At 36.8% G+C, this 18,988-nt stretch overlaps 8 protein-coding genes and 1 non-coding gene across 9 annotated transcripts; 4 read left to right on the forward strand and 5 right to left on the reverse strand.

Annotated features, from left to right (window-relative positions):
- Window positions 1-275: 275 nt before the first annotated feature.
- DCS1 (5'-(N(7)-methyl 5'-triphosphoguanosine)-(mRNA) diphosphatase) lies at window positions 276-1,328 on the forward strand (the record flags this gene model as incomplete). The annotated part of the gene is made up of 1 exon (XM_056229891.1): window positions 276-1,328. The coding sequence occupies one exon, from the start codon at window positions 276-278 to the stop codon at window positions 1,326-1,328; it is 1,053 nt and encodes a 350-aa protein (XP_056083865.1).
- A 399-nt stretch (window positions 1,329-1,727) lies between these two features.
- On the forward strand, window positions 1,728-2,525 carry CMG1 (Cmg1p; the record flags this gene model as incomplete). Its single annotated transcript, XM_056229893.1, has 1 exon — window positions 1,728-2,525. The coding sequence occupies one exon, from the start codon at window positions 1,728-1,730 to the stop codon at window positions 2,523-2,525; it is 798 nt and encodes a 265-aa protein (XP_056083866.1).
- Window positions 2,526-2,645: 120 nt separating this feature from the next.
- YCS4 (condensin subunit YCS4) lies at window positions 2,646-6,191 on the reverse strand (the record flags this gene model as incomplete). Its single annotated transcript, XM_056229894.1, has 1 exon — window positions 2,646-6,191. One exon carries the CDS (start codon window positions 6,189-6,191, stop codon window positions 2,646-2,648), a length of 3,546 nt encoding a protein of 1,181 aa, XP_056083867.1.
- A 635-nt stretch (window positions 6,192-6,826) lies between these two features.
- Skdi_12.trna11V lies at window positions 6,827-6,900 on the reverse strand. Its single transcript has one exon. It is a non-coding gene; the product is annotated as a tRNA-Val (tRNA).
- A 1,195-nt stretch (window positions 6,901-8,095) lies between these two features.
- On the reverse strand, window positions 8,096-10,096 carry PIG1 (protein phosphatase regulator PIG1; the record flags this gene model as incomplete). The annotated part of the gene is made up of 1 exon (XM_056229895.1): window positions 8,096-10,096. One exon carries the CDS (start codon window positions 10,094-10,096, stop codon window positions 8,096-8,098), a length of 2,001 nt encoding a protein of 666 aa, XP_056083868.1.
- A 524-nt stretch (window positions 10,097-10,620) lies between these two features.
- Window positions 10,621-12,945, forward strand: MCM5 (MCM DNA helicase complex subunit MCM5; the record flags this gene model as incomplete). The annotated part of the gene is made up of 1 exon (XM_056229896.1): window positions 10,621-12,945. One exon carries the CDS (start codon window positions 10,621-10,623, stop codon window positions 12,943-12,945), a length of 2,325 nt encoding a protein of 774 aa, XP_056083869.1.
- A 521-nt stretch (window positions 12,946-13,466) lies between these two features.
- Window positions 13,467-13,886, forward strand: SMD2 (mRNA splicing protein SMD2; the record flags this gene model as incomplete). Its single annotated transcript, XM_056229897.1, has 2 exons — window positions 13,467-13,471; window positions 13,559-13,886. The coding sequence occupies 2 exons, from the start codon at window positions 13,467-13,469 to the stop codon at window positions 13,884-13,886; spliced, it is 333 nt and encodes a 110-aa protein (XP_056083870.1).
- A 247-nt stretch (window positions 13,887-14,133) lies between these two features.
- Window positions 14,134-15,915, reverse strand: DBP9 (ATP-dependent DNA/RNA helicase; the record flags this gene model as incomplete). Its single annotated transcript, XM_056229898.1, has 1 exon — window positions 14,134-15,915. One exon carries the CDS (start codon window positions 15,913-15,915, stop codon window positions 14,134-14,136), a length of 1,782 nt encoding a protein of 593 aa, XP_056083871.1.
- Window positions 15,916-16,209: 294 nt separating this feature from the next.
- On the reverse strand, window positions 16,210-18,549 carry YSH1 (cleavage polyadenylation factor subunit YSH1; the record flags this gene model as incomplete). The annotated part of the gene is made up of 1 exon (XM_056229899.1): window positions 16,210-18,549. The coding sequence occupies one exon, from the start codon at window positions 18,547-18,549 to the stop codon at window positions 16,210-16,212; it is 2,340 nt and encodes a 779-aa protein (XP_056083872.1).
- Between the last annotated feature and the right edge of the window lie 439 nt (window positions 18,550-18,988).

Consider the following 18,988-nt stretch of genomic DNA (forward strand, 5'->3'; position numbering starts at 1 on the left):
TAGTACAATTAGTATAAGTATATCCTATTTTGACATAATTACGTATTCTTAGGCAGGTCCGCGGTGACCCGCCGCACGGGCGCTTTTTAGGGAGTCTTTTCCAGGATATCATCGTTATAAATCGAAGCTGAAGAACAGCTCTAGCTCTTCTAGGTCTTAGCATTGCCGTCGTATACTTTTCCGATTACCCTTTATATTAAGCTAAACAGCTAAATAGTGTTCAAGAGTATTCCCTAGGAAAAAGAGAAAGTAAAGTGTAAGAATTAGCATATACCATGTCCCAGCTACCTACAGATTTTGCTTCATTGATCAAGAGATTCCAATTTGTTAGCGTCCTGGATTCTAACCCACAAACCAAGGTCATGTCTTTACTGGGGACCATTGATAACAAGGACGCTATCATCACTGCTGAAAAGACGCATTTTCTGTTTGACGAAACCGTGAGAAGGCCCTCGCAAGACGGTCGATCCACTCCGGTTCTGTACAACTGTGAAAACGAGTATTCTTGCATCAACGGGATCCAGGAATTGAAGGAAATTACTTCCAATGATATCTACTACTGGGGGTTGTCTGTGATAAAGCAGAATATGCAATCCAACCCCACTGCCAAGTTAAACTTAATTTGGCCTGCTACTCCAATCCACATCAAAAAGTATGAACAACAAAGTTTCCATTTGGTCAGAGAGACTCCGGAGATGTACAAGAGAATTGTACAGCCCTACATTGAAGAAATGTGTAATAACGGTAGACTTAAATGGGTCAACAATATTCTTTACGAAGGTGCTGAGTCCGAAAGGGTCGTTTATAAAGATTTCTCTGAGGAAAATAAAGACGACGGCTTTCTAATCTTGCCTGATATGAAATGGGACGGTATGAACTTGGACTCTTTGTACTTGGTCGCCATCGTTTACAGAACCGACATTAAGACAATAAGAGACTTAAGATATTCCGATAAAAAATGGTTGATTAACTTAAACAACAAGATCAGGTCCATTATTCCTGGCTGTTATAACTATGCAGTCCATCCGGACGAGTTGAGAATCTTGGTTCACTATCAACCCTCCTATTATCATTTCCATATTCACATCGTCAATATAAAGCATCCTGGTCTAGGTAATAGTATTGCTGCAGGCAAGGCTATCTTGCTGGAAGACATCATTGAAATGTTAAACTATCTGGGACCAGAGGGTTACATGAACAAAACAATCACCTATGCTATCGGTGAGAACCACGACTTATGGAAGAGGGGTTTGGAGGAAGAACTTACCAAGCAATTGGAAAGAGATGGTATTCCGAAAATACCCAAGATTGTCAATGGCTTCAAATAAAAGCTGTTGTTCCAATCTGCTTTTTCATGTTGTCTACTTTTTTCTCCCTACATAAAATACGGTACTTTTTTTCAAGATTGTTCAATTTGCGGACCTCATCCAGACGATACAGGACATGTGTATTTGAATCTGTCATCAGAAACCGGTACGTATTATATAGCCACTTGATTTCAAAGTAAATAACTCAAACTGAATAGAAAACAATCAGAAAAGGCTGATAAATGACCTCGCCCTGAAACCTGGGGACCTTCTTCCTTTTTTTTCTTTTTGCGTTGGCCGTATCTAAGATGAAAATTTACACGCCATTGGAAACAAGATGAACAAATTAGTAAAGTAAGGGGGCAGTAACACTGAGATCATATTATAGAGGTCTCCCAAGATTTTCAGTGTGTCTATAGCATGGAGAAAAATAAAAAAAAAAGAGATCGTGAAGATAGTACAGATCGGAAGGATACACCGTCCCACAAGAAATTGAAATCGGATTCGACAAATGACCGAGCTGCAGACACATTATTACGTTTCACCATGTCCAAAGGGTATCAAATGATGGAGAAAATGGGTTACAAAGAAGGCGAAGCATTAGGTAGAAATAAAAATGCCCTTAAAGAACCTCTAAAAGTGAAAATCAATTCCAAAAGGCAGGGCATTCGTGCAAGCACACCTGACCCATCTACGGCAAATGACACGCAGATGAGTGAACAAGAATTTAGAAAAGGAGAAAGTGAGACGAAAAATAATGACCGATTGGAAAAAATTTGGCACAAAATTCAAAGGACTGCTTTTGAAATAATGGGTGATTCTGAGTTATACAATCCGGGCAATGATCCGAGAGACTTTAATGTGCTTTGGAGACCCTATGTTTCACAGCTTAATGAAAAATTAGGAAACTTGAATAGTGTCACTAATGATGATACGGAGGCGAAGGATGATATGAAATTGATGTCAGAGGAAGAGTTAGCGTCTTTACCGGCAGACCAAAATATTAAAATCAAACACCGCCGCTCCATTATTGATATTCATATAGAGGACAGCGAACTGGCTGCATTGAAAGAGTTAAGCATCAAGGAAAGGATAACGAAGTTGAACGTATTCCTGAGAACTGAAAAATACTATTGCTTTTTTTGTGGAGTCAAATATAAGGACGAAAGTGATCTTTTCGAGCATTGTCCAGGAGTTGATGAGGAGGACCATGAATGATCCCCGTTGGCAGAATTAGATTCCTATTGTTAGACTTTCAAGCACAAAAAAATGACAATATATTATGTATATAATATTATAATACACAGTAGGAGAGAGAAAGATGAAAGATCACCCTCGTTACTCCTTTGCAGACACAACTTTAAAACCTTCCTCTAATAATGCAGTGACATCTTCATTCTTATATGGCAGATTATTCAATACGAATGCAATATCATCCCATTGCTTTTGAGTTTCACACTTCTTCAGCCTTCCAACTAATTTCTCATTCAATTGCTTTTGATGTCTTTCTTTATCGATGAAAGTTAACAAAAATTTGATGATCCTCTTAAAACTTTCTTTACCCAATAAATCATCTGACGATAGATTACCAAAAATATCAATAAATCCATTATAAATGGCATTGTCCTTGGAAGCTAACTCGGAGAAAAATAATCTACACATATCACTTATGCCTTGATCTGGATTATCCAGGCATTTAGCCATTTCTCCTAATTGGCCCTTTACTTTAACTTGGCCAGCTAAAATCAAAAATGTAACGGTCATTAAACATGTCCTTTGTACCATTAAGTTTTCATCATGCAAGCGGCGATACAAATAATCCGTGTTCTCATCTACTAAGTTGTTGAAGCATACTGCCATGTCACCCAACCCTAAGACGGCGTTTGAGCGGATAGTTGGGTCCGGCGATTTTTCCATTACTGTGATCAATAGCGGTAGTCTCTTTTCACAGTATTTCGATGATAGACACATCAGTTTTTCCAAACATAAAGTTGCTGTTCTTTGTAGCATCGGATCACTAAATCTAATTGAATTAGAAACAATCTCTTCCACTATAGGGCAAAATTTCCCCAAAATAGATTTTTCTCCAAGTAGTAATTCATTTTCTTTTACAAATTGAATAGCGTCTGTGAAATCGTCTTCATTAGTACCCCCTATCATTTCCAACTCTTTAACGTCATCATTATCTTGTGCAGTGTTCGTTTTATTACCATCTTGGCTTTTATCCTTACCATTCCGAGTTTCTGCCTCGATTTTTCTTTTCTTGAATTCAGCCTCACATTTTTCCAGGTAAACGAGTGTCTTAATTGCCACTTGTCCAACAATGAATAACAATTGACTGAGAGAAACTACTCTAGATGATTGTTCTAACGACAAAATAGAATCCTCTCCTTCTGGTTTACCAAAAGTCATCATAGTCTTTTCTCTAATCAGACCTGTAGCTAATACGTCTGGCTTAGAAGATATCGTGAACAATGCGCTAAGAGCTTGTTCACACATGGGATAATATTCATTATCTCTAGTATAGTTGATAATCATAGCATACAACTTTTTAACTGCAACGTCTTCAAGCTCTTGATTTATTGCTTTGGTGATGATAGTACTTTTCTTCGGGACCATTCTCTCCAACGCTAAACAAGAATATCGACAAAGGGTCAGATCTTTTATGCCAACGCTGCCAAGCCCAATATTTAGCAACGATTCCAACCCCTTTAGCGCTATTTCATTATCTGCTAGCGATAACATTCCTATAATAATGATGGAACCATGGATCTGCTCCTTAGAGAATCCTCTTTCGGAGTTACCGTTGGCTTGCTCATTGCTAAACCCATCTTTCTCAACTTCTGTATCGTTCTTTGACGCCGAACTGTAGATCGCCCAAAGAATATTAATGACATGCTGATCAATCAGATTCTGTTCATACACCATTCCCAGCAATTGTTCCAAAGAAGCCAAGTCTGCAATAGATGCGCCGATAGCCAAATTAATTAAATTTTTGGCAATATGTGCCGTCTTCTCTCGCATATTACAACTATCTGGTGCTGTTAAAAATAGCTGTTTGTAGCATTCTATCAAGTGTGCTGATATACTTGTCCCCTCATCATTCGTACCCTTCATCCAAACTAAATGTAACATTTTCTTCACACCTAACTCGCTTAATTCAATGTCAAATGCATCTGCTAAGACCAAGAAGTCCATTGATTCTAAAACTTCATTTCTATTTTTAGAAAATAGCAAATTTGATATCAATTCAATACTTTTGTGGATGTCATTGATGAAAGAAATCGCGTCTTTGTAGTAAACAATCATTAACTTTAGTTTCATAACACCATCTGCATTTGTTGTATTTATATTTTCTACCTCATTTTCTATCCTGGAAAGTTCGGGGCCCTCATTGAAAGATTCCTCTAATCTTGTTCCACGTTGTACTTCGTCTTCTTCCACATTTTCCTTAATTAAAGACCTCTCAATTGCGTCATTCAAAGTTTCTTGGGATTCAATTTGCTCCAAAGAGGTTTTCAATTGCGATTCAGATACTTTGAGGTGTTCTTCCCATTCGCTCAGTTTCAATTGACTACCATGCATTGCTTTGAAGGGATGTTTTAGCAATAATTTGGACAGCAGTTTAACCGAGTTTCTACGAACTAAAGAGGACCGGTCCTGCAGTGACCTTACCGCTAGGGTGGTGAATTTAGCTTTACTCTTGTTGAATTTTGAGCTCAAATCGCAAATCTTTGAGCATCCTTGTATTGCTTTCGTTCTGACATACGGATTCGAATCCTGAAATCTTTCTTCCAGTAATTCGATGAGTACCGCTATTTGTTGTTTATAATGTTCTAGACTTTGTGAATCTTGAGCCAATTCAGATACAATATTTCCGCATGCTTCTACGACGGAACATCTCAGCGTTATAGAGCTATTATTGAGTAAAGTGATTACGAGATTCATTTGTCGAAGCATTATTCCTGGTGATAGTTCTGACAGTTTAATTAAGAAATTTGAGATCGCCTTAGGGCCTGTAGTGTCCTTAGCGTTAAAGACCCTAGTGCTAATTTCTTTTAAGATGTTTTCCGTTAGCTGCGGGTAGTTGTATTCATCGTTTAACAGTTTTAATAGTTCTGCATTGAAAATCGATAAATGAAGAAAATAAGTTAAATTTGTCATCAATGAACCTTGTATGCTCGAACTTTGTCCATGATTTTTAACACACATAGCTATAATTCTTTGAATAAACAGCTTTACAGATGGAACTTTTGTTACGGGCTCAATCTCCAATATCACAAACAATGGTCTTGTAAACAAACCAATGAACAGATCTTTCTCGGGAGTTGTCTGAAATATTTTAGATAAATTAATCTCTAGGAGCTTTATTATAGATTCAAGTAGGTTTTCCAGTTGATTACAATTCCTTCTGAATACTTCAACATTCGCACTATCGTTTCTACCGTTCTTGGCAGAACGGTTTAAATTAGTAGACTGCGATGAGATTTTATGTAACTCATCTTGTAAAAACGTCAAAAGTACCTGAATAAGGTAACCATATTCTTCTAAATACCTCTTCCATTGCGGTATCAGCTCACTGATTTCAGGGAAGTTGATATTCGATGACAAATTAGCGCTAATATCCTTTGAAAGATTCGACAAAGATGAACTGATCAAATAACTTAATTGAGTTTGTAGTTTCGGTGTTAAATGCGGATAGTCGTGGCAGAGATCTATCAATAACTCTAATGTCTCTTGATTAGCATCTATTTGTTCGGGTGAAACGGCCAATTGATCTATGATGACATTTAATTCTCTGGATGGATCTTCCAAACGAGGATACGATTCCCGATCTGTTGTCTGAAACTTGGTTAAATACTCGGATAGGCTAAAAGCGGACATTTTTCAAAGTAGCATGAACTATTAATATTCTGCAAACAAAATGATATTGACTCTTGTCCTCTCTGGCACCTACACTTTCCTTTTTTGTTGCTGTTATATCTAGGTATTTTTTTTTCCTTTGTTTACTAGATGATCGCAAGATTTTCGCGATGCATTATAATTTGGGGATTATAGAGAATACAAATATCCTCGTGATTCGCTGGACAAAAGTTCTATATTTGGATCATAACTCGTACAGACACGCGTTTGCAAAACACTCTCGAAGATATCCCACTCAAGGAAAAATTACAGAGACGTGTTTTTGTTTTCCTATCCAAACCGACCCTTAGGAGTCTTACCAAGTTCGATAAAGTTGATTATATATATAAATATATATATGTGTGTTACGCAATCAGTAGGTTAGTGTGACTAAATACAGTTGGCAACACCACACAAACTCGCATCGGAAGCATTTTTTGATATACTTCACTTGATATACAGCATTTTCGTAGCGAGGCTAAAAAACATGTCACTATAGCTTCGAAAGCGAAAATAAATAAGGTAAGAATGTACTATCAGAAAAAAGTGATTATATTATGTTCTAGCAATACATCTATATGGATTACTGTAACAATATAAGAAATTAAAAAACATATTGATTTCGCCCAGGATCGAACTGGGGACGTTCTGCGTGTTAAGCAGATGCCATAACCGACTAGACCACGAAACCAACTACTGTGGGAGTCGAAGGGTAGCAGATATAGTTATCAAAAAGGTCCAAATAATTTCTCATCTAAACCCATTCCTGTTGTTCTATCTCAGACAGATTGATATATTCATTCAGGTAACTAGAAGATTATCATATACGGTGTTAAGAAGATGACGAAAATTATTAGATCAGTGAAATATGATTCAGAACAGTCGTCGAATTTAGTGGAAGCTGAAGCGCAAGGATTGATAATGCAATAGGATCGGAATAACGACTTTTGAAATGAAGGGAGGAATAAGTACAGCATTATGCAAAATTGGCGATTTTCCTTCGTGGCCTCCTAAATTCATGGGGAGAACTTTTGGCATATTCTATATACATAATATCATTCTTATATCAAAAATGGAATCCCAACAATTGTCACAAGATTTTACCGGCCATCAATGCTAAACAACATATCCAATCGACGCGTCCTCTATATATACTTCTCTTATATAGTTGTTGATAATTAGTAGTATTAATTAAGAATAAAAGCAGAACTCTTTCTTACACTACATAAGAGAGGTATATAAATCATACGCCGATTCGACATGTTAGGTATTTTCAATCTAAAATAAACTAGGGAATTTACTATAAGTTCAATGTAATGACTCATATCATTTATATATACATTCCAAGTTGATGTTCAACTAATGGATCTTTGACTCCAAGTACACCCACCAATAGAACGTCATTTCAACATTCTTCATCCTGAAACAAGGACTAGTTATGTGAATAATGATGAACCTACTTGTTCCAACAATAGTATTAAAAAGATCTGCTTTTATTTCAATTAATGCCACTAATGTTCAACACTTTTGTCCTCAAGGAGATCTAAAAGTGAAATCCCAATATCCATCGCAAGATTGTCAGATGGAATTGTAGCAGCATGAAAAATAAACTGTATCTTTTATAACAGTAATTGATGAAAGATGTTTGATTTTGTTCCGACAATGTCTGACAATGTTGGACATTGCAACTGCAATTCGTTACTTATGTTTGATGTATGGCAAGTTACTGCCATTACTAAAAGTTAGTCGCTTTCATCTACCGATGAAAATTGGTCAAATATAGAGACTAAAATGCAAAGTGATATTAACGTATATAAGCAAGTATATAATCTATGGGATATAAAAGCGTATTATTGGCTATTATGTTTTTCTTCATTTTTGGGTCGTTAAGAATATATGGGCGATGGCGATGGTGACGGCGACTTGGAAAAATAATCACATGGGAAGTGAATCTCATTCGAGCTAAAGAAGATATTTTCTTCACGTTCCCTTATGTCATCATTTATACCATCACTTGGTAAGAATGGTAGCGGAGTCGAGTCTTTCAGCGGAGAAAATGCTGGAAATGAGTACATATTATTGCCAACGCTATTTTCCTGGTTTAGTAGGTTTTCTTCCATCCTTATTGTCGCTATAGATAATTGCGAGGGAGAACTTGGCTCTATAGATTGTCTATCATTTTTTTTCATTAAGGTATCAGTAGAGTTGTTCCAATTTATGTAACTCAAGGAGGCTTCAAACTCATCATCGTGTATTTGCATTCCATTTAACGGAGCAGTTGTTACGGCGCTTTTCTCCTGGCTGCTGAAGTCATCTTCAAGCTCCTGCGTTTCTGAACGTAATGTACTATTGCCAGTTCTCAATGTGAATGAGTCATCTATTGTAGGATGCCTACTAATGGGCTTTGAATAATTCTTGAACTGTAAGATATCCAAGTCAGCCATTGCTTTTTCAAGTCCGTGGTTTGTAAACTCCCAATAATTAAAGTCTTGCAAGGATAAATCATATGGGCTATCAGATGTATCCTCATCAGTTTGGGATTCTGGCGGCTCGACCAAGTTCTCAAAAGGCTTCATTCCGCAGTCACTAATTTTTGTTTTGGTAGACGATAGAACGTATTGTCCATTATATGCTACTTTTGCCCCGAGGGATTTATGAAACTTGTGCTTTAGTGGCGAGTCGTTAAAATAATCCGTATCATCGTTGAATTTTCTCAGTGGTTTTTTGATGTTTTCATCATTTTTCAACACATGAACATTTGTATTGCCACCTCTCAGCATAAATGAGTCAAGATTGGAGTCATGTTTCGGAAACTTTTTAACCTCACGATTTAGACTTATTGCGGACAAGGAAATCGTTACTTCATAGTTCCTATAGTCATTATTGTCGTAAAATGTTTTATTGTTGAAGTTATTTACATCATAACGGCAACAAAACTGCAAATTCAGAGAGCATGTGGTTTTTTTTTCAAACAAGTTGGAGTATATCAAATTTTTTGAAACTAGGTTCAATTTCAATGCAGATATATCAATTACAAATTTGAATTCGTCAACCCGAGAAGTAATGGACTTGTTGAAGTGCGCATTAATATAATGAATATCTGTCCAATTATTTAAAGTGAATTTGATCTCAATAATTTTCTCGAAATTCAGGTTATTGACAAATATAAGTCCCGAAATTTGACAACTACCTAAATTATTGCGGCAAATATCCTCGTAAGTTACAGGATCTGACAATTCTAGCAAATGTACCTTAATATTTTGACCATTTAAATACTCGAAAATTCTGCGCTCCAATTCGGCTAAATATGTAATATTGTTATCTTTGAATAGGTTTAAATTACTGCTGATGAGTTTCCAATCAGCGATGTCAAATTTATTCTCTTTGCCGAGATGCAAACCCTCTTTTTCCAAAAAAAAGTCGCGATTGAGAATGAACATTTTATCATCCTCGAAGTCACTTTCATTTTCGTATCTATCATCTTCATCGTAATATTCCAAGTCACTGTTGTCTAAAACATCCAACCTATAGGGGTGATCTTCCCCGTCAATGAGAGAGAAATTTGACGAAAGAGAGTCGTTATGCAAATTATTGGCTAGATGAGAAGTGATATATTTAGGTGGCACATTAACAACTTTTTCTGATATCGAGATGGGCGCCAATTTTGTATTGAACTTTTTGACTGTATATAAATGTGTAGCAAACCGTACCAATTTTTCCGATGATGAAGATGATGCAGATGAAGAAGCAGATGTTGAGTCTTCAAGGGGAGAAAACGAGTTAGAAGGGGTCGAAGAAACAAACGAAGAAATAGAAGCTGTTTTTGAAAGTTTTAAAGACGGTTTGAGTTTCTTACCGTGGCTGTAGTTTAAAGAAGATACAGGCATTTTGTAAAAAAGACGAGTAAAATTTTTGATCTTGCAACGAGCGTCAGAGAAACTAGCATAAAAATCACCGTACAATCCCTTATGTATCACGATATGCCTTTGACGTGGAGAAAAAACTCAATCAAGCTCACAATCGTTCGCACCAGACTCAATAATAAACACCTTTTAATTTTACCCGCTTATCCAAGGATACAAAACAAATAAATATGCAACAAACCGGTTAAATTGCCGCTAACGAGCTACCAGTGCTCAACCACAAATATTAATTTCAAGTGATCTATTGCAAATCACCTAGGCTAACTTTTGGTTTCTACTCCTCTTTGCTTAAGTTATTTGAGCTTATTGTTATGGGGTGTGTGGTGTGTTTCCTTTTCGGGAAATGTGATTACTTGAAGATTCGCGAAATCTCGAAGAATTTTTCTTTTTCAATTCATCTAAAATACTAGTACTACACAGATTGACGTGATTATGGTGATTGTTAAAAGAGCACCACAGTGGTTTCCTGGTGAATTGAACCTAGATAAATGTCATTCGATAGACCAGAAATATATAGTGCTCCTGTATTACAGGGAGAATCGCCAAACGACGATGATAACACAGAAATTATCAAATCCTTCAAGAATTTCATTTTGGAGTTCAGATTGGACTCACAGTTTATTTACAGAGACCAATTGAGGAATAACATCCTTGTCAAAAATTATTCCTTGGCGGTTAATATGGAACATTTGATTGGGTACAACGAGGACATATATAAGAAACTGTCCGATGAACCTTCAGATATCATTCCATTATTTGAAACTGCAATCACACAGGTGGCCAAAAGAATTAGTATTTTGAACAGAGCCCAAACCGGTAACAATAATCAAGATGCAGATGGAACTAATATAGATGCAGATTCTCTTTTATTGAATTCCTTACCGACATTTCAATTAATTTTGAATTCCAATGCAAACCAAATCCCTGTAAGAGGTTTAGATTCCGAACACGTCTCTAAAATTGTCCGTTTATCAGGTATAATAATATCGACATCGGTTTTATCTTCCCGTGCCACCTACCTCTCCATAATGTGCAGAAATTGTAGGCATACAACATCCATAACGATGAACAATTTTAACTCTATCACGGGAAATACTGTCAGCTTACCACGTTCATGTTTATCCACCGCTGAGAGTGAATCTTCCATGGCCAACGAGTCAAATATTGGTGATGAATCGACCAAAAAAAACTGCGGTCCTGACCCATATATTATTATTCATGAATCTTCAAAATTTATTGACCAACAATTTTTGAAATTACAGGAAATTCCAGAACTGGTTCCAGTAGGCGAGATGCCAAGGAACTTAACAATGACTTGTGACCGCTACCTGACAAACAAAGTTATTCCTGGTACAAGGGTTACTATCGTCGGCATATACTCCATCTATGATTCCAAGAATGGTGCTGGATCCGGGAGAAGCGGTGGAGGAAATGGAGGAAGTGGTGTTGCTATCAGGACACCCTATATCAAAATATTAGGTATTCAATCTGATGTGGAAACTTCCTCTATTTGGAATTCGATAACCATGTTTACCGAAGAAGAAGAGGAAGAATTTTTGCAATTAAGTAGAAACCCGAAGCTCTATGAAATTTTGACGAACTCTATAGCGCCCTCTATTTTTGGTAATGAAGACATAAAGAAAGCCATTGTTTGTTTACTGATGGGAGGCTCCAAGAAAATCTTACCCGATGGGATGAGGTTAAGAGGTGATATTAACGTTCTATTATTAGGTGATCCAGGTACCGCAAAGTCTCAATTATTGAAATTCGTGGAAAAAGTGTCCCCCATTGCGGTCTATACATCCGGTAAGGGTTCTTCCGCGGCAGGTTTGACTGCCAGTGTACAAAGAGATCCAATGACGAGAGAATTTTATCTGGAAGGCGGTGCCATGGTTTTAGCAGATGGTGGTGTTGTCTGCATTGACGAATTTGATAAGATGAGAGACGAAGATAGAGTGGCTATTCATGAAGCTATGGAACAACAAACCATCTCCATTGCCAAGGCGGGGATTACTACGGTGTTAAATTCTAGAACTAGTGTTTTGGCAGCAGCAAATCCTATCTATGGTCGCTATGATGATCTGAAGTCCCCTGGTGACAACATTGATTTTCAAACCACTATCTTATCCCGTTTCGATATGATTTTTATCGTTAAAGATGTCCATAATGAAGAACGTGATATTTCTATTGCCAATCATGTTATAAATATTCATACAGGAAACGCAAACGCTATTCAAAACCAGCAAGAGGAAAATGGTTCGGAAATAAGCGTCGAAAAAATGAAGCGTTATATAACGTATTGCAGATTGAAATGTGCACCAAGACTTTCACCGCAGGCCGCTGAAAAACTATCTTCAAATTTCGTCACCATTAGAAAGCAACTATTGATTAATGAATTGGAGTCAACCGAAAGATCTTCCATTCCAATTACTATTCGTCAATTGGAAGCTATCATAAGGATAACGGAATCGTTAGCTAAGCTAGAATTGAGTCCTATTGCACAGGAAAGACATGTTGACGAATCTATTAGATTATTTCAGGCATCCACAATGGACGCTGCTTCCCAGGACCCAATTGGTGGCTTGAATCAAACAAGCGGAACATCACTATCAGAAATTCGTCGTTTTGAACAAGAGTTGAAAAGAAGATTACCTATTGGTTGGTCTACTTCTTATCAAACTTTAAGAAGAGAATTTGTGGATACACATAGATTTTCTCAGTTAGCCTTGGATAAGGCCCTGTATGCGTTAGAAAAGCATGAAACAATTCAATTAAGGCACCAGGGTCAGAACATTTACAGAAGTGGAGTATGATAGCAATTAATCATCACCTTGACTTTTTTTCCGTCATTTTCTTAATTTGCATATAATAACAACTTAACTTACTTTCTCTCCTTTCTTTTTGTATTATGTACATTTTTTCATAAGTTCTGAAAGCAAAATTGTATTTACATAAAGCTACATTTGTGTTCTGTATTTCTTACATAACGGCCCAAAAGTTATTCACCAGATATGACAAAAAATTCCCAATTTATAGACTAATTCATTTCAAAATAAATGAAAGGAAGATATATTCAAGAAACATGAAGGTACTGGTTGCTATAGACGTGACATTGAACTTTTCCTTATTGATCTGTAGATGTCTTCACTTGAAGTGGGTCTCACATTCCGAAATCATGGCACTTGTATATGTCGGGTAACACAATTTGTTCCGTGAAAATTATTTACTGGAAAGGCATAAACATGGGCATCGTCACCTCTAATGGCAGTTTCATCACGTTTGTTTCCCCTAACTTTTGCAGTTGGTAAGACGAATATTAAATCACCGGCCCAATATGTCGTATGTTGATCTCCATTTATTTGAATCCGTAATTTAGAATGAATTTCATTGTTTACTAACTAAGAACAACAATGCATATCTTTCCAGTTCACAGCTATCTGAACGTCCCAAGCATGAGCTTTCCAAAGCAGAATTGGAAGAACTAGAGGAGTTTGAATTCAAGCATGGTCCAATGTCCCTGATAAACGATGCTATGGTAACGAAAATACCTGTAATAATCTCATTGAGAAATAATCATAAAATAATAGCAAGAGTAAAAGCCTTCGACAGGCATTGCAATATGGTTCTAGAGAATGTGAAGGAGCTTTGGACCGAGAAAAAAGGCAAAAATATAATCAATCGTGAGAGATTCATCAGTAAATTATTCTTAAGAGGTGATTCAGTTATTGTTGTGTTGAAGACCCCTGTTGACTAAAAAACATGATAAATGGCACTCAATCATACAGAAAAGGCAAATCACTGCATGGACTTTTCCAGTTAATAGAAGGGACGTTATTTGGAAATGGAGCCAATTAGTAATGGCCTGCGCGTTTTTGCGTTTAGGTGAAGTATTGTATTCAGGGAAGCAGAAAAGGGCATTTATATATCATGTTCGACTGAAGAGCATTTTTGGTATTTAAATTTTTGAACAACGTATAGAATAAATACTAATATCACTAGAGTCATTTGAAGTTCTTCAACGGGTCGACTTTACCATTTTTTGGCTTACTAACTTTACCCTTCCTATGTGGATGACGCTTTTTGGGATTGTAGAACGGAATAAATTTAACTTTGGTCCCATTTCCTCTAGCTGATTCAGGAAGCAAGTAATCTGGAACACGCTTTAGGTGCTGTTGCACCCTTGCTGGGTGTAATTCTTTGTCGTGCCTTAAACTTTGTAATTCCTTTGGGTTTTCTTCAAAATGTCTTTTCAACTTCTCACTCGCCAATAATTCTTGCTTCAATTCTTTCACCCTTGCTTCCCTGATAGCAACCTGGGTCACAGCACGGAAACCGTCTTCCATTCTGTAGCGGAACCCCTCAACTTGCTTTTGATCAAATTTGTAAGGCTGCAACTCCAAGCCTAATTTGCTTTGTTGTTTGATAATTCGCGAAAGAATCTTTTCGTCCCTCTTGGCCGTTTGTAACATTGATTGCTTATGCTTTCCAAATTCTTTCAATGGGACCACAAATGAAATTGCAGTGCCGGTCTTACCACCACGAGCAGTCCTACCTACCCTATGAACATACGACTTGGCCGTTGTTGGCAAATCGAAATTTAGGACACATGCAACATTTATAAAATCAACACCACGAGAAACACCGTATTCCTTATCTTTCTTCACTTGAACCTTCTTTTCTTTACTTGGCTTTTCACCATTTTCTGATTCGGCTTCCAAGTTTCTCTCTTCTTCGTTTCCGCCATTATGTTCCTCTATGTCTCCATCCTCCTCTTTTATGTACTCAGTGTCATCTGTAGCAATTAACAGCTGGTAGACGTTCTTATTGAATTGATCAACAATATGTTGCCTCGAATTAACGGGCAGCTCACTGTTTAATATACATGACTTGATACCAAATTGCTCCATAACTAGCTTGAGTCTATAACCTCTATCAATATTATTAACAAAAATCAATGTCTTACCTTTGATGAGGCCAAGCTTGAAAATAACATAGCATAATAAGAACTTATCGAATTCGCTAACTTTGACATAGTACTGGAGTAGTTTGTTTTGATTCTTATTTATTTCCTCGTCATTGAATTTAAGAATAGCTGGAGAACGACAAAATTTTTGTTTTAGAACTTGTATATCGTCGTTTAAAGTTGCACTCATTAAGAAAGTTTGTAAATTTTTTTTCAATGGTAAGTACTCGCCGATTTTATGCAAATCATCTTGATAACCAAATGTTAACACTAAATCCACTTCATCAATGACTAAAAATTTTATCTCATTCAAAGAAATAGAATTAATCTTTGTTTGCAGCAGGTCCAACAGCTTACCAGGTGTACCAACTATGATTTCTGGTTGATCCATAAGTAAAGTATTTAAGACAGAATCAGATATGTCGGATGATATGTTCAAAGTTCTTACGTCTTTTGAACAATATAAGACTAGTTTTTCTAGAACATTGTACACTTGCTGAGCCAGTTCTCTTGTTGGAACAAGTATAATACCTAAGGTACCATTTTCTTCTTCGTTATCGACTGTTTTCTTATACTCTAGGATGGTTTGAATCACGGGAATTAAGTAAGCTAGAGTCTTACCAGAACCTGTAGCAGCTTTTGCTATAATATCTCTTTTCTGCTGTAAAGCTAAAGGAATGGAGTGCGACTGAATTAGTGTTGGATTTTGGAATCCTATATTTTTTATAGCTTGTAATAATCGAGAGTCAAGATGAAATGATTCGAATGTTATAGAATCGTCAATGTAAGTGCCCTCCACAGACTTTTTCCCAGTACTCATTTTTTTTTGGCGATATCTGAGATTCACGTTATCTATTCCTTTTATGATTTGAAGATTGAGACTTACTATCAATCAGAATAAACAATTTCTAAAATTATTAAACTGATTAGATGAGATGAGATGAGATGAGCCTGAAATATTCTTTACGGCCTTGAAAAAAATTTTAAAATAATTTTGGCATTTTAGTTCCATTACGTAAAGAGTGATTAATGCAGAAGCTAAAAGATGTTCCTGATTAGGTATGGGTCGGTTACTGATTCTAAAAGGAAATCTATATAGCATGCATAGTCATATTTAACAGAGCGGTGTAACCAAGTTGCCGCCAATATTTAAAAGACTTTCCACCCTACCTTTTAATGGATTCGAATTACATTCTAAAATTTTCATGTTGCTGAAATCAATCCTAGCAGTGTTTTTACCTATAGTGATAACTCCATTTATAGCTTCTTCGTTACTACTTGCAGGCTCATCTTTATCGAGAAACAAGGTGAAACATTCACCAAACTGTTCTTTGAACAACCTTGAGATCTGTTTCACTCTTGATACCTCATCCGTGTTGATTCGTCCATAAGATTGCACACTGTCATGATCGTGGTCATCGCAAGAATGGCTCGAAAGTTTTACACTGGCTGGAGCAGAGTCCACATTCATAAGTATTGCAATAATGGAATCTGCCACAGTGTCATTCATCAAATCTTGAGTCCATTCTAAAGTAGCTAGAGTGTTGACAACAGTCAATTTAATATCTCCCATTATCTGCAGAATCAATTTACCAGAATAATTTTGTTCGTTACTTTTTTCTTGCTTGACCTTTGGTTCCTGGTTTGTTATCCTATCGTCATCTTGGAGGACTTCAGTCTCACCAAACATTTGCAAAATGTGCCAGTAAATGAGCTCCTTCTTACAATTTACACGAACTGATTGACGTTCTCTTAATATTGTTGTAGAAAGGTCAGGATGATGTTCCCTCAGGTCAGACAAAGAAAGAAAGTCTAATTCGAAATTTTTGTCATCTGAAACCAAAATTCCCGAAACAACAATATCCCTGAGCTCATCCGCATTAGTTATATCTTTCTCAGCCCGAGAATCCAGCTTATTCTCGTTTTCTTCTTTTATAGGCTCAGTCTTGATCGAAATTTCTTTTTTTACCTCTCTGCCCTCTTCCTTATATACTTCATTCACAATATTTCCTACAGCCTTTGCAACCTTGATGCCTTGAAATTCAAGATCTACTTCAACACAGTTTCGAGGATTGAAAACATGTACTTCATTTTCTGTGCCTTTTAAGGAGACGAAATTTGATAGTAATGCAGATTTCAAACGACCCATAGGATTGGCCTCCCCATGAACAAGAATAATATTTGGTGCACTAATCTTTTCAATAAACTCCAAATTTTCTTGAAAATCAACATGTGCAGCAAAGGAAATTTCTTCAACTTGACAACGTCTTGGAATGGTTATTTCAGAATTGTTTATGGAAGGAATTGTATCCGGTTCAAGCATTATAAACTTTGCCATCGTTCCTTCGATGGAATAACCGGTGATTAATACTAAATTCTTATCTTCGGGGCACCATCTTTCAAGTAAATCTCTTGACAAACCACTCTGCAACATACCTGGAGATGCAAGCATTACACTGGGACCAAAATCTTGAAAGTCCTCTAGGTTTCTTAGATATGATATATTCTTGAATATGAATGGATTAGTCTGAGAGTCTCTAAATTTTTTTCGAATATCATCGTTCATCATATTTACATAGGTTTGAAAGACACTCATACATTTCTTGGCCAAATTTGACGCATAGAATATTGGAACTTGGCCCCCACCAAGCTCATCGGCGTGTTGAGACCAATATTCATCCAGTATAAGCATTATTTCTTGGGCTCTCCCCAAAGCGAAAACAGGTAATAGAACACGACCTCCTCGCATCACTGTGGAATGAATCAGTTGAGTCAGTTTCCTTTCTCTATTTAAACGGGGTTCGTGAGTGGCTGTGCCAAATGTAGACTCCACAATCAGTACGTTAGAGGAAAGTGGAGGAACCTCAGCAGAATTTAAGTGACGGTCAACTTCCCTTGAATAATCCCCTGTAAATAACACCCTCAAGCCAGCAATTTCTATCTGGAACATCGCTGCACCTAAAACATGGCCCGCATGGAATGCCGTGAATTTGATACCATTGACGTCCACAGTAGAATGATAATCCACTGTTTCAATTTTATCGAAGGAGTCAACTAAATCCTCATCTGAAAACAGGCTTTCGTCTTTACCCCCCATGGAAGAAGATGAAGAACCTATACTGGTAACTCTTACAAAATCTCGTAGCAACCATCTATAAATTGCTTTAGTTGGATGTGTCATGAAAACTCTGCCTTGAAAATTTGTTCTTTGCATCACATATGGAAGTGAAGCGGCATGATCTAAGTGAAAATGCGAGATCAACAAGATATCGATTTTGGAAAGATCAAAATCATCGTAAAAAGGCAACGAAGCTAGCCCTTGATATGCGGGATGAATCCCTGCATCGAGCATTACTGTTTTACCCTTGTATTGTAATATGTGACATGACCGTCCCACTTCGTTACTTCCTCCTAATGAAAGAAATTTAAACGTAGTTGCGTTTGTATGCTCCATGTATGTATTTGCGCTATTGTATTTATCGTTATTTTAGTTGGGTTAATTTTCAATTAAGCGAAATAATAATACACTATGTTATATGTTGCGGACCGTTCGTCCCTTTCAGAAGACAAATGAAAATAAGTGCTTATGTCTGTTTATCTTTTGCAACCATTGAATACAACCATCTCAATCATGCTCTGGAAGGTGCTAAAGATCTGTCAGTTTTTGAGATTTTCAAGCATGAATGAAGGTTTTACCTCAATAATTCTTACCCGTACTTCACGTTTTTAAAGTTGCCGAGGCATAGTTAGTAGTACCTTTGAGAGGAACATACAAATGAAATAGATGATTAATTCGGTTTCGAAATCATGTATATAGTAAGGGGAAGAGCTTCGTTATCGATCAAGACCTATCAGAGAAATCTATAGTAAATTAAGTGAGAACTCTATAGAAA

The sequence above is a fragment of the Saccharomyces kudriavzevii genome (assembly GCF_947243775.1).
Source record: "Saccharomyces kudriavzevii IFO 1802 strain IFO1802 genome assembly, chromosome: 12".
NCBI lineage: Eukaryota > Fungi > Ascomycota > Saccharomycetes > Saccharomycetales > Saccharomycetaceae > Saccharomyces > Saccharomyces kudriavzevii.